Below are 14,731 nucleotides of genomic sequence, written 5' to 3' on the forward strand. Positions count from 1 at the left end.
ACCTTTTACTCGCCCAAGACCATGCGTCGTGTAGAGGGAAGGAGCTGATCCAGCGGATGGACACATAGAGCAGCCTGACGAGGATTTTGGCAGCTACGGTCCAACACACAATGCGAAAGCGCATAGAGAGTGGTTCCTGTTTGAAATATCGTTTAATGCGCTGAATGAAAATAACCGGTATGAAGCTGACGCATAGGTATGCTATAGTATGCTTTCATTATAGTGTAAACAACGTACCATGAAATATTTGTATGGTACGGAACTTCCTGATTATGCCAGGACTCCGAAGGAGTAATATGGTTCGATTCTTCGCTTCCGGCATTGCCGTTCTGTCTTAATTCCTGCTTGGTGGTTATATAGGGAAACTTAAGAGACCATCACTTGGTAAAGGTTGTGCGCAGGAAATATCTACAACATATATCCACTATCTGGCCGCCAGCAGACCCTCACCGCAATTGCTTGAGCGTTGTGGTGGGGGTCTTCAACTGACCATCACTTTTGAACTTCTTTTAACACTTTTGAACTTCTAATTCGTGAAAAGCTTGAAGGTTCTTTCCCTGATGTCCATGTGGCTCTTGGAATTTTTTTTTGCTTAATGGTCACAAATTGCACTGGTGAACGATCCAGCAAACTGAAATTGATCAAAAACAGGCTTCGATCAACGATGACCGACAGCCGCCTCAGTGATTTGTCACTGCTGAGCGTAGAGACGGAGGTTCTTAGGAGGGTAAATGTTGAAGAGCTGATCAACAAACTGTCTCAGCAAAAGACACGAAAACGCTTGTAGAAACGTACATACCTTCTTTCTCTACTTAAAAGAATAATGAAAACAGAGAACATGATAATAGGTATACACGCCCCATTTCAAGGTTGCATTTCTGCGAAAGAGTTCACCAATTTTGTACCCTATGTTTAAGAAGAAATATTTCGTAAAAATATCAAGATATTCCGCAGTTTAAACGCAGAAAAGATGTGTGCAATGAATGTGTTTCCTTCTCCTATAGCCCTATGAAAGTGAATATTGCCTGCAAAAATGTAACCCTATTACATGTTTAAAAGCGACCGATTTGTGCATAAATGAAAATATGTGTGCTCGTTTTTCGAGTCTTATTAAAAACGTTTTTGTGAAAGTTCTACACGGATCTCATTTTTTATAGGCGCCACCTTTTCCGAACGATTTGGCCCACCCCCTTCCCATATTGAAGATATTTTAATTTTAAACCATCTGTATTACTTGTTGTGATCAGTAGGCATATACAATATGCATAATAGCACTATATCGAAATGCTGCCTTAGAAGAGCTTAAATGTGTGTTGTTGTATGAAATCAAAAGTAGCTAGACGATTGGTAGCGTATTTACTGTAAGTACATGCAAACAGTTTCTGAAAAAGGCCCACCTGTCAACTTCGGCAGTGCTCGCACGCAGGCAACCAAAGCGTGCGCTACCGAATCAGTGAAGCTGAAGCAGATAGAGGAAGCTATTTTTCACAAAGGCGCTACCTGATTTTCGAGGGAAGATGTCCTCTCTTGAAATAAGGGTAAACAACGCTATAGGTTAAGACGAATGGAAGAAACACACACGGCGCTTGGACTGCACTTCTAAGTGTCGTATGCATTCCTTCTTTTCGTCTTAACTTCTCGCAGAGTTTAGTCTTCTTTCAGTATGATCCAAGGAACCAGACAAATCTTAATGCTGTCGATGTGTCTTCGTCTCCTGATATAGTTAATTATTACGATGACAATCTCTCCACGTGCTCCGCAAGAAAGAAAACGCCCAGGTGATATTACACACTCCGGAGAGGCTTAGAATAAATATGGCTTGTGTTCTTTGCAGCTAAATCTAAAAAGCGTCAAGCCTCAAGCATGACCAGATGACAAAGTGGGAAAGAAAGGGGGCGGGGCGAGGGGCCCCCTTATTTTTTTGAACCGGGCCCTCCGCACATTTAATCCGGCCCTCGCTCGCATGTTCTCAGGAGCTTCGACTACCGATCGGCAGCGTTTTCTGACCATGCTTAAAAAGTGTTGCAGGGCCCCTTTAAGGACGACGAAGCCTGGCCTTTTTACCAACGGCTGTTGCCACGCTTGGCCAACCCTGTTGTTCGGCCTCCTTCCTAATTTCACGCTGTTTTGCATTTCGCCCATTCGACGCTGCTAGCTGTTCCTCGGTTCAGGAGCTTTCCCTCGTCTCACTGTCAGAAACTGCACCGGCTACGCAACTTCCCGTTGTTGCTCCTCGATCTGAATTTTCTGGTTGCGGCAAAATTTTCGGTACGTAAATAAAATGGCAAAGAACAACGCAGTCACTAAGCAAGGTGTAAATAAACAGAAGGAGCTATAATGGGTAAGGGCTGCAGCAGAGGAAGTCACTGCGCTATTTGTAAAAATGACTGAACCGTTAGATCCACATTATAATACCCGCGAATTATTACACCAGAAATATATGTATATATATTTTAAATACGGAAGATCCAACGCGCTTACTTGTATCTACGTTAAGCTTCGCCGTAGATACGAGTAATACGATGCAAAGGACACGTCTGTATTTTATTTCCTACTTTTTTTTTACCTTCTGCTAAACGCAAACACGCGTTTCGAGGTCACATATGCAACTTGGACACCACTGTGGCATACCTGGGTGTACCTCCCCCCTTTCCGAAATTTTTCAATTTGGCACGGGTATGTCATGCACGCATACAAACCCACGCACGACCATACCTAGAGGTTGGTTTTTCTGAACGTTCCCCCCTCCTCGAAAAACATTTCTGGCGACGCCCCTGTCGTACGCAGTGATGACTTGTAGGAGAACTCGACGCGCAAAGGAGAGCAGCGGTGTACGTACAGACAAGCGACATTTACACGTCAACACCTCTGACGAACACATGATCAATCAATCAATTTTAGTACGAGATCTTCCGTTAGTGTATCGGGCGAGATGTCATATCGGCCTACCAAGTCATCGCATTTAATTAGCGCAGTTTTAATTTGGTTGAAATATTTCCATGTTTGACCAACTGACTCAAGGATCAGCCCAGTCTACTCGACAAGAAACAGTCGTACAGAAAGGAAACCCGGGAGCAGCTAGTATAATTCTCCACGTTAAAACATAAAAGAAAAAAAAAAGCAATACTATTGAAGACTGCACTGGTGTTTTGTTTTTTACGTATGTAGTGTATATACATTGTTGGCGGTGCTTGAATGATATTATTTGTTCTCTTATGAAATTGATCGTCGAAAAAGTCAGAACATTTTGATCAACAAACGTGATGCCATCAGAAAGCACCATCCCATATATATTATATATATATATATATATATATATATATATATATATATATATATATCCGCGATTCTCCCCTTATAAAACGGGAGAGGATTCTTTTAGGACCTCAAAATTAATCGAGTGTTTGAAGCCACGTGCAAACTGTTCGTTTTCTCAACTACTCCAGTAATCCATAGTCTGTGAGCTTCTGTTCTCAATGCTTTTCTAAAACTGTTGATCTTGCTGTTCGACTTCACATGAAAGCATGTCGAGTACCATCGTAAAGTAGCCAAACTAAGACACATACTACACATATGCTGGATCTGACTTTTTTTTTTAATGGTGGATATGGACAATTTAAACATTTGGGGACCGCTGCAGCGGAAAACGTTAACGTATTAGCGAACAGCGAGCATAATAGCCCACAAAGCATTAGAAAATGAGTTGTTGGGCGGCATTTTCGCAACCGGAAAATCGTTCTTCGTTCGCAAGTATTTTCCGTCTCGCTCTTCGACCAAGTACACACACACACACACACACACACACACACACACACACACACACACACACACACACACACACACACACACACACACACACACACACACACACACACACAAAGAAAGATTAACGTTGACAGCCTAACTGATCCACATGGTGACAGAGCTAGTACATTCACCAATTTCGTTGACCTATGTACACATACGTATACGCAGCCACTTAACAGTCAGTCAGAAAATGAATGAAACTGGCAGCGATGCTTAAATGTGCGAACATGGCATAAATCTTACAGGCGCGCATTCAAGTAAAACAGTGGTTCTGTAGAAAGTAATGCAGTAGGTCCCACAACCGTTAACCACCCTGAGGTGTATATAAGGAAAGCTGCCACGATGATTCATACCGGCCCAGGCTGCCACCGTAGCCGGCATTCGGCACACTGACAGCTACGACGCAGTCCACACGCTCTATCTCGCCGGTCGTGTAGGCGCGTGCAGACAACAGCTCCGGGACGTGCTTGATAGTGGCATCTGACAAATTCAACGCTACCTGTGCTTCCGCAGCTTATTCAACCTGCCTCGCGACAGTTTATAGTGGTGATACCGAAGTCCGCATAGCAGACAGCTTTTAACAAGGTCACATTTGGTGCCCGTTTTGAAACGAACCAGTAGAGAATCGACGCGACTGCTTTGGAATAAGGTCCTAGTATGTGAAGCCGTGCAGTAAAAGAAAAAGAAGAGGCTCCTGATGTCGCACTCGACATGACACGGGTGCCGAAAAGAACGACGACCCGGAAGGATGCTTCTCCGGGCTCCTCTGGGTCTCACCTCGGGTGTAAAGTCCCGCCAGCTCTCGAGCGCCAGCATGGTGTGGGCCCCACCTTGGCTTCAGCTGGCCGTCGACTGCGTTGCTCGGTTGATATGCGTCCGAGTTGCTGTTCGGGTCGTCTTCGGGCATTGAGTTTTCGAGAATCTGTTTTTCAGTTTTGACGGGGGGTAATAGATTGCACGCCATTGCCATTGGTTTTCAAGAAGTAAGTCAGGACAGTCGCAATAAAAATTCTTGCAAAATTAAAGGAACAGAAAGAAACGGAAGAGTCGGTGTCGAAGACGGACCGGTCTGCCCGCACACTTCGCTATCACAACCTCATTTGCAAGCGGAGAGGCTCTCCTCCCACGGAGAGGGAAAAAAAAATAAAACAGACCGCGCCTCTCACACGCGGAGTAAATAGGTGGAGGGCAGCGCCTCCTGGGGCATTCGTGCACTACTCTACGCACAATATGTATTTTTATTTATTTTTTGCTTCATATGCAATATATTTTGTCGGCATTTTTAAAAGCAATGTAGCCCGTTTAATAAACATGAAAGTCACTAGGAAGTGCCAAAGAACACCCAAATGAAAGCAAACGTAGCGCCACCACCGTAACGTTGGTTTCTGAGTAGTTCTAAAGCAATTTTTATTCAAACCTCCTTGGTTCTGCAAGTGTTCTGATCTGTGGTTCTGCAGTTCTGCCTGGTTCTGCAGTCACTCCACTGTCGATGTTCTCTGCTGCCGTGGTGTAGCGGTAGTAGCGGTTGTAGATGTTCTCTGGTCAGCCATGGTTCTATGTATGTTCTGCCTGCTTTGTTCTGTTCCCGGGACCGTGGTAACTGTGGTTGAATTTCGAAGGGTTGTAGAGTGCGTATGTAAACTATTCTCTGGTGAAGTGATCTGTTCAAACATAGTGAAGTCGGTTGTAGGTCTTTACAATGGAGAAAAGAGAACGTTATTTCCTCAATGTAGTAGGTGTTCTGTGGTTGAAGCATAAGCGGCCTACTGTTGCGATCACTGCTCTTGGAAGTCTCTTATGCTAGACTGCAGTGGCTTGCGGCGGTCTACGTAGTGCGCATCGCGCTGACCATGAATAACACACCTATACAAATTAGTTTGAGCTGTGCAGTACGAGCAGGAACGAAGCGTAATTTCTGGTCGCCGTAGCGTTGTCAAACGTTTTTGGATAGCGCCAATGCGAGCCGGCCGGCGCTTAGTGCATGCATTAGCAACATTTCTTTCTTCAGCAGTCGAGTCCTCCCCTCAGGAAAATTTCAGTACATTACGCGGCCCCTAATGCCACACAATACGCCCCCGGGCTAGATAGTACACAATTAGTAAAAGACAACCTGTGTCGACAGGCGGCCTGCCGTCACTACCTTGCTTCACTTATCTCAGCCCAAGTAATCTTGGTTGCGATTTTCACCTGCTGGTTCTGGACTGCTGGTACAAAACATGTGCGATCCACAGCACCTCCTACACAGATTACATAGCGCTGTCAGGAACAAAGGGCCCACTTGAAAACTCTCTGAATAGACAGAAAAGAGTGCCCCAGACTGCCCTATACTTCTTCAAGAAAACACGCCACACTCGGGAACCAACATGCCACCAAACAACTTCACGCAACACAAAATACAAGCCGCATCGATCCAATATGGTGCATACACAACGAAAACCAGTGCGAATTAACTAGGAATTTTACTCCGAAGGTCGCGGGATCGAATCCCGGCCGCGGCTGCATTTTCGATGGAGGCGCAAATATTTGAGGCCCGTGTACTTAGATTTAGGTGCACGTTAAAGAACCCCAGGTGGTCGAAATTTCCGGAGCCCTCCACTACGGCGTCTCTCATAATCATATCGTGGTTTTGGGACGTTAATCCCCAGATATTATTATTATTAGGAATTTCTGACTGTGCTTATCATCGTGAAATTAGCATTGTCAGGTGCGGCTTCCTTGTGACAACCATAATTCAGCGAAATATCTACCTCCCTTTCTACCCTTCGACGCAAATACCACCCCTGCTTTTTTTTTTCTCTGACTGTACCTTTTTTTTTTTTTGACTCATCCAATTCAGCACGCCGGCCCTTACTTTCTCCCCCGCCCCCAACCATGTTTTCGCAGTTGCCCTTTCCTCCTCTTTAGTTTGGAGGAGAGGGTACGAAGTACATACATAAATGCGCTAAGGAAAGCAGCTGCAGCCTTTTAGAAGACAAGTCCACTTGTCAAAGCTTCGGCTTCAGTGACACCCTCTGTTCACGAATTTTTCATCTGATCAAGCCTTGGGTATGCCTCATTTCAAATTAAGTGTGTGGTCCCATACTGACACTAGCCCACTGACAATGCCTCGGAGCCAATATGCCCCAATGACACTCGCTTTATCTTAACATAATTACATGACATGCATGGTTCGCCAACTTGGGCAAGATGACCTACTCCCGGACAACTCTACTCCACCATATACTCGCCATCATGAGACATGAGTTTTGAAAATAAGTGTTTGTTCTCTCGCTTACACATATACAATGCCACCAGAGGCAAAGGAGCTTAAGCAATACTGACACCAGGGAAAGGCAGTCGGTTGATTCAATACCCCCTGCTTTACCTTCAATAAGCCATTATAGAGCACATAGAAAAGGTAATGGTTGAGAAGAGTGGTCAGCACAAATCATGTAGCAAATGTTTCAGTATCATGCCATAGTGTCAGTTTAAGCAAGTGTTGGAAAAGTGCAGTTTTTTTTCCCCCCTAACAATGCAGTGCATCAGAACAAGGTCTGCTGAACCACCCTGGCTTCTTAGTAATAAGCCAGTGTGTGAGTGCATGACCACACCAGCATGCCAGCACTCTGCTGTGGACTTCGTACACATGAATTTGGCTCATGGAGTTGTGATAGTGGAACTTAAAATAACCCTAACTGGTTCCAACAAACGAAAAAATGTATGTATTTTGATTGGTACTTATCCACATGGACATGATTGGCCAGCGAAGCTGTTGAACAACATAGCCCAACTTCATGTGCCCTGGACCAAAATTATCTAGCATATGTGTGTCATGATGTTCATTCACTGGTCCTAGTGACAATGATAACTGCATTCTCCTGACTTGTGTTTAAACCTGACTTTTAATTTACACAGCTGTAATCAATTTTATTTTCCAGTTGACACCAAAAATATTTGCTTCAGTAAGCTTTGTCGATTCAACAAAAACTAGCGTTTTCAGCACGATATAGCCACAAGTATTTAGATCAGAGACTTCTTTTGTCACACCGGTTATAAAAGTGCACGAGAGTGTATTAGACGATGTAAAGCAGAGCATTATGTGTGAACAATAGCTTCGAATGATTGAGGCTGATCAGTCATCTCCCAAATGTGTCTGGCAACAGCAGCCTGTACAGTCATTACTCTTTAATATAAAACAGCATGTGCATTTTACATTCAGCCACACCAGTGCCTCGGAGACTGATTTATTTGGTATGTTTGGAAAGCTCAATTTTCTAACTAATATGAATATTCAAGAAAAATAGCCTCCAGTTGTAAGATCTTTTATAGAATATTGCCAATTTCTAAACAAAGTGTAACTTCTGGGGTTTTACGTGCCAAAACCATGATATTATTACAAGGCACACCATAGTAGAGGGCTCCGAAAATTTCAACCTTCTGGGTTTCTTTATTGTGCACTGATATTGCACAGTACACGGCCACCGCGGCCGGGATCGAACCTGCGTCTTTCGAGTATCCTAAACAAAGACAAATACAGAGGTTCTGTGGAGTCTGCTTGACTACAAAAGGCTTACCCACATAAGCCAAACAAGGTGGAAGTTGAAGATGGAGCCTTAGAGTGATGAGCAATCACCGAACAAGGAATGTTGCTGGCTGGAGTTAACATTTCAACAAAGGGCTTGTTTTTGTCAGAGCAGCAACTGCTGACGAAGACAAGTCCCCTTGTCGAAACGTGTGCTCCAGCGACATTCCTTGTTCAACAATTTTTTATTTACATTATGTGATACATTTAATACTGTTAACTGTTTTTTCTTTGCTCAAAGGTGAAGCTCGTAAATGAGAAAGTTGGGAAATGTGGTTGTCTTTGGTGTGCCATGACAATGGCAGTAACGAAGCAAAGAAACAGCCATGTCACCAGATGCGTATAGCACAACCATACCAATCTTTTAAAGAAATCCATACATGTTGAAACTGGGCAATTCATAACAAATTATTTTTATTACTATATAATACACACAACACAACAAGGTCACAAATCTGGAGGGAACAGGCTGACAACTGCCACCAAGTGGGGCACAATGCCTGCCTACTCTTTTGAGAGGAAGGAATTCGTAAATAAAGGAAACAAAGATAGGAGGAAAGAAAATAGGAAATAAACAAATGGCGGAGACTCGGACAGAAATAAGCAGGAACATGGAAAAATGTCTGTAAACAGGAGGCCAAATCAGTTTTGTTCAAGAAAGTGATCGCAGCTTGATGGGCCTAGTCGCGTTGAGCAGCCTAGTCACTTTAGTCCAATCAACCTATATTTGTTAATTAGCGATGCACACTGTGAAGCAAATGCAGGTTGCCCAAAGTGATACTACATGCTTATTTAACAAAGGAACTATTATGCATAAGTTATCTCATTCATGTATTTGCATGGGAACTTTTGTGCATCTGCTCAACTACTACATTTTTCCTGCAGAAGAATAATTCACAAGCATCTCCACTTGCATCTGGCTTTTCCCTTGTAGTCTGCAAAAGCTTTTGTTGTCGCTTAATTTCGAACAAAACCATGGTGTAAAACCATACCTGAAACAAAACCCGGAATTTTCACTGGAACAGGAAGTGAACCTGAACCGATAATCTCAGAAAATGCCTTTAACCAAACCGAACCTGAGCAGAAAAAAAATATCAGTTGTTGATTCTGAACAAAGTGGCGCAAAGCATATTTGACAACAGTTATATGTACATGGAGAGACTGATTAAAATGGCGGAAAGAGAAAGATCAAGGACAAATACGTTGAAGGGCTGCGCAAGCTTTTTTTATTTTGTTAGTTTGCACTGGCACACGTTGGCCGACACGTACACGGAACCATCCTCAATGCCAACGAATTGGCTCACTCCCGGGCGCGAGGTCTCACATTCCACGTCGGGGAGAACCAATCGGAGGCTGAGGACGTTACTTGGTACTTCAGAGATCCGTTGTTAACATTTAATGAAATCTGCAAACATTACCAGTTGGAGAGGCGGAGGTACCCACTCCCGCACCCACACTTAAACAGGGCTCAATCAATAACTCTACGTTTGTTACAGACGGAGGCGTATGCATCGCCTTTAAAATGTTCCAAGTACATGGATGGCATAGAGCCGGGGTGCCCGCGCTGTGGCCACCCCAAATGCACCTTACAACACATGCTGTGGCAATGCCCTGCGTTGCACGGGAGCAGCGAGTCTCCCTCTATGGAGGCTGACTGGAACTACCTGCTCACTAGCCAAGACAAAGGAGACCAGCTTAGGGCCATCCAGAGGGCCCGTGACATGGCCGTGGAGTTTAACCTCCCCGTCCCGTCGTGGGAGTGGCCCACCGGTGTCACCCCCTAAAGAGGGTCGAGCGCCGCCTCCGGATAATAATAAAGTTCTTTGCCTGCCTGCCTGCCTGTTGTGGTAAGTCCCATGTGCTATATTTGGCGTCAACGAGCCATTTGTAGCCCAGGGCATGTCCACAGGAGATGACTCAATTTGGCTTCTCACTCTGGCACAGGAGATAACGAGCAGCTCACAGCAGTGTCCACGTAGCCCCAGCATGCCATGAAACACAGTGCTTATAAGAGGGCCGTGTTTATGAGTATGCTTGCTGCAGGTATATTTTCTCTATATTTCATTGATATGTTTGTAAAGACATTGATGATCATTTCCACTGGCCAATTCCTGCTACCTCCCAACAAAACTTGCAGATGTTGCATGTGCTCAGCACAACACGAGAGAGACAGTGCTTGAGAAAGACGTGAGTTTCTGCAGCCCATAAGGTAGCATGGTGGCGGATCATGGGGGTGAGGGGAAGTGAAATACAGAAGAGAGTGGAAAGGGAAGGTCACCGTCTAGAGGTGAGTATTCATGTTTCCGAGTGACAAGTTGGGGTACTTCTCTCCCCTTTAGAAAAAACAGTGAGTGTCTTGTGGCAATGGGAATCAAACTCAGTACCTCCTGCATTGGAGGTGTATGCTCTGCCACTTCATGACCACTGCAGTCACAAGGCATGATCGGAAACAAATAGGTAGTTGCATGGAAAAATTGCTAAAAAACTCACAGGGTCCTTATGCATCCGCCTAAGACAAATCAAAGGTGAAAGCCATCTGCTTCTTCAGTCAATGTACCGATCCTTCCCTGCCCCCCTTTGAAAGCTTTCTGCACCTAACGTGGTTTTGCACTGCCCCCAGGATCGGTGGCACTGCCAAGTTTTCTGCACCTCACCTGGTTTTGCACTGCCTCTGTGATTGGACCACCTTCAACCAAGCAACTATGGCATGTGATGACATCATCACACGATGCGTTTTGAACAAAATTTTTATTGTTTAATCACGCACAGGAGAAATCTCACCAGGCACTACCTTGGAGGTAAACAATGGCTGCTAATGGGAATGAGAGACAGAAGAAGTCGGCTTTTAGCTAACACTTACACTTCTACTTCTACTAACGTTCCCTACTGGAACATGCCAATGGCTGCTAATGGGGAATGAGAGACAGAAGAATTCGGCTTTTAGTTAACACGCACGCTGCGAATTTTTTATTGTTCAACAACGCACAGGAAAAATCTCCCGCCGGCACCGCATTGGAGGTCAAGATCTGGTACTAGCGTTACGACTGGTTACGCACTACGACTGCATTGCTAAACTGAGTGCAGTCACTTGATCAGTGCTGCCTGGAGTGTTTCAGCTCGGCTCATTTAAGTCAATGGCACTGTGCAACATGTCGAAGATTAAGTTTACTGTGACACACCGGTTCATGAAGTGGTTCAGTATTTCAAACTCTTGTAGAATTTTATTTCTCCAAACTGGAACTGAACTGGAGCGAAATGGACCGTATTGAACCCTAGGAGGATAGCGCTTAAGAAACCAAACCCAAGCTAACCTTATCTCTTTTTGGTTCGACAGCTTGAGCAAAACAAATATTCGAAAATTACAGCACGTTAATTTTATAATCAGATAACAAGATTCGTATTCACAATCCCAAATATTCAAACACCCCTATTAATTTTTTTTTTTACAATTTCAAAATTCGTCAGAGTTGTATTAACGTTACTTGTTCATTGTGACAGTGTAAAGTGCTGTGAGGAGTTGACTTCTCGACTTGTACACACTAGGGTCCGATTACAATTACTTCGAAAGTATAATTCTATTAGAGTGATCAATTACTGCTCCATGAAAGCAACCGAGCAATTCTTTCTATGTTACTCCCAATCTTTACTAATTTAGCAAAATTGCAGAAAATCAAACAAGTGGCCTAGCTATTTCACTGGGTGTTCTGCAACCCTGCACACCTTGCTTATTTATTTATTTGTGCTACCCTGAAAGCCTCAAGACTGTGTTACAGAGAGGAGAAATGCAAGAATGATCCAAGTACGCAGCAATCAAACGTAAGAGTAGGTTATAACACTTCTGTAAACATGTCAGTTTTCTTGTAATGCACAAACAAAAGTATAACTGCACTCGCGGTACTATGCACACGGCGATAAATGGCTAAGTTATGTAATTAAATTGACCAGTTAGGCTTTATCTAAATAGGTTGTCATTAGGCATGGGCGAATATTTGAGCGCTTTGAATGTTCGAACGAATATTAAAGTATTCGAATTCACTTCGAAACGAACTTAAATTATTGGAGATTTCGAAGTATTCGAAATAAAAGAATAGTCATATATAAACTGCATGTAACCCTCTGTGAAGCTGGTTTCACTGCAGTGGAGGGGTGCTATGCCGTGAATACACCTATCCAGGGGAAATCCGCACTGTCGCGAAGCCCCGCTTCAAGGTTAAATGAACATATTACCGTCGCATCGATCCATCATGTTTTAAGTTTAAAAGCTTGTTATAACGGCTTATATGCTCTTAAGTGTAGTAAATTTTAAAACGTAACATATTTTACAGGTTATGACTTGCATTCTACTGAATGTGAAATCTTGCTACTCTTCAAAGTTGCTTCCACTTGCCTTTGTACCAAAAAGAATGATATTTGCACATGCCTTATTTCAGTTTAAAAAAGAATATTGTGCAGGTTTGTTGGGTCATGACAAATTAGCTCATTTTTTTTATAATACGTGATATATACTATTCGAATTCGATTCAAAATTATTCAACCAAATCACTATTCGCTTCGAACCTAAAATTTACTATTCGCACAAGCCTAGTTACCATGAACAGTAACTACTGACAAACAGTTCTGCTGTTTAATTGTTCGGGGTAGAAAAGACCATATATGTGCTGCAGAAAATTCACTTGTTATCCTATGACAATGGTCTAGGCACCTTGATGGACTAGAGAGAAGTAAATTGCGGAGCATATCATGATAAAAAGGTTTGTTAAGTAAGCATAAGTGTTCTATTTGGTGTCACATGACCAGTTAGGTAGGAGCAAGATCGACTTCATTTTAGTAATGCTGGCAATGCAGTGATAGTTGTTTGAAATAAATCAAGCAGCACTGTTCTACATGGATTTCACTGTGGAATTTCAAGCAGGGATACCAGATAGAAGCTGCATTTTCCAGTTTTCGGTGAACAAGCACTTTATAAAGTTGTAGTTTAAGTGATGCTGGGAAATTTTTGTTTTAGTACCTAAGAGTGCAGTATTGTTGTTTACACAATTAATATGTGGATGCCATAACAGGCTAGCAGTCACACAGATGCCAAGGTATTTGTATGTGGTTAGAGATTCAAGGTTAGAACCTTTCATAGTGCAAATAAAATGATTCTGAACCAGTTGTATTTTTTTTGTGTTACGAGCCTGTATTTCGATTTGTTTACATTAAATGTCATATGCTAATCACCACACTACGCAGCAATAGTGTCAGTGCCAACCTTTAGTTCTAAGGTATCAGTTAAAGATGTTATTTCACAATAAACGGTTCAGTCGTCTACAATAAGGTTGATTGAGAAGTGAACGCTGGTGGGTAAATCATTATTGTCATTAGTAGTAGCGGGCCAATAACAACCTTTAGCAACTCTGGAAACCAGCGAAACGGGCTGGTTAACTGTAACAAATTGCTTATGATAAGTGAGAAAATTCTGCAGCCAAGCAAGTACACCAGAATCTAAATTTAGATCACTTTGAACAGTAAGAGGTCAACCAATACTTTATTAAAAGCTTTGAGCAAATTGAGAAGCATACAGTTTCCCTCGGATCCAGTCAACAATTCTATAAAGAGTGCATAAGGCAGGCAAGTTGTCTTTATAAAACCCATGTAAGGAACTATAGAGGAAAATGAATTTACTTTATTTGTAACAATATAAGCAATGTTGTGGGAGATCAGGGAAAAAAAAAAGCTGATTAAACAGCTTCAGAGTGTCCTGGCCATCCTACACATGTCAACACAACAGTGCTTGCAAGAAAAAAATAAAATTTACTGAATAAATTTCAATGAATACTTTAAAATTTCACGTGGCCAATAAGCTTCACTGAAAATTCCTTTTGAAAACTTTTGTCAGTAATCGCCATTAGTTTGATTTTTAAAACATGGCAATAACATCGAAAACTCACTCAATATAACTAGAATATATTCTAGTTTACTATATTGAAATGAAGGACAGCAGTAACATTTGAACACTTTGTGTATGGTATTACGGTCACATAATTGCGATGTTCACTTCTGGTTCCTGTATGCAGTGCAGTGCTTTGCAGTTGCTAGTGCTTGGATAAGGCGCCCCCAGTAAGGCCAAAGAAAGAGTGAAGTGGCCATTGTTACTATGCCTTGGTAGTGCCAGTTCAATCAGTTGGATAACATCTGGTGGAGCATGAAGAAATACTGAGCACCCATGTTTACCTGTCCAAAAATGTGGAACTGTGAGGCTGCTTGTGGCACAGCTGCAGGTGTTCTACTGCACTAGTTCCAGCAAAATTCAAGTAGCCAAATTTGTGTTTCCTATTTTAGCTTCTTGTGAATACAGCAGTTGGGTACATCTACTCAATTAGT

The 14,731-nt window shown here is 42.9% G+C and overlaps 2 protein-coding genes across 4 annotated transcripts in view; one reads left to right on the forward strand and one right to left on the reverse strand.

The window, feature by feature from the left end:
• The window catches only part of LOC119404683 (plasmanylethanolamine desaturase), a 102,899-nt gene extending 97,967 nt beyond the window's left edge, over positions 1 to 4,932 (reverse strand). Inside the window, exon 1 of the mRNA XM_037671299.2 lies at positions 4,585 to 4,932. Within this exon, the coding sequence (XP_037527227.1) occupies positions 4,585 to 4,777 (193 nt within the window). The 5' untranslated portion in view covers positions 4,778 to 4,932. The remainder of the gene's footprint in view (positions 1 to 4,584) is intronic.
• Positions 4,933 to 5,242: 310 nt separating this feature from the next.
• Positions 5,243 to 10,343, forward strand: LOC125759551 (uncharacterized). 3 transcript variants are annotated; one of them, XR_007417138.1, is made up of 2 exons: positions 5,243 to 5,439; positions 9,865 to 10,343. XR_007417138.1 is itself a non-coding variant. In XM_049418477.1 (2 exons), the coding sequence occupies exons 1-2, from the start codon at positions 5,339 to 5,341 to the stop codon at positions 10,150 to 10,152; spliced, it is 315 nt and encodes a 104-aa protein (XP_049274434.1). In that variant the 5' UTR covers positions 5,243 to 5,338; the 3' UTR covers positions 10,153 to 10,343. The 3 variants fall into 3 exon arrangements, 1 of the variants encoding a protein (XP_049274434.1); XR_007417137.1 differs by having other exon boundaries at positions 5,243 to 5,435; XM_049418477.1 differs by having other exon boundaries at positions 5,243 to 5,365.
• Positions 10,344 to 14,731: the final 4,388 nt, after the last annotated feature.

Source organism: Rhipicephalus sanguineus, chromosome 1, assembly GCF_013339695.2.
Source record: "Rhipicephalus sanguineus isolate Rsan-2018 chromosome 1, BIME_Rsan_1.4, whole genome shotgun sequence".
NCBI lineage: Eukaryota > Metazoa > Arthropoda > Arachnida > Ixodida > Ixodidae > Rhipicephalus > Rhipicephalus sanguineus.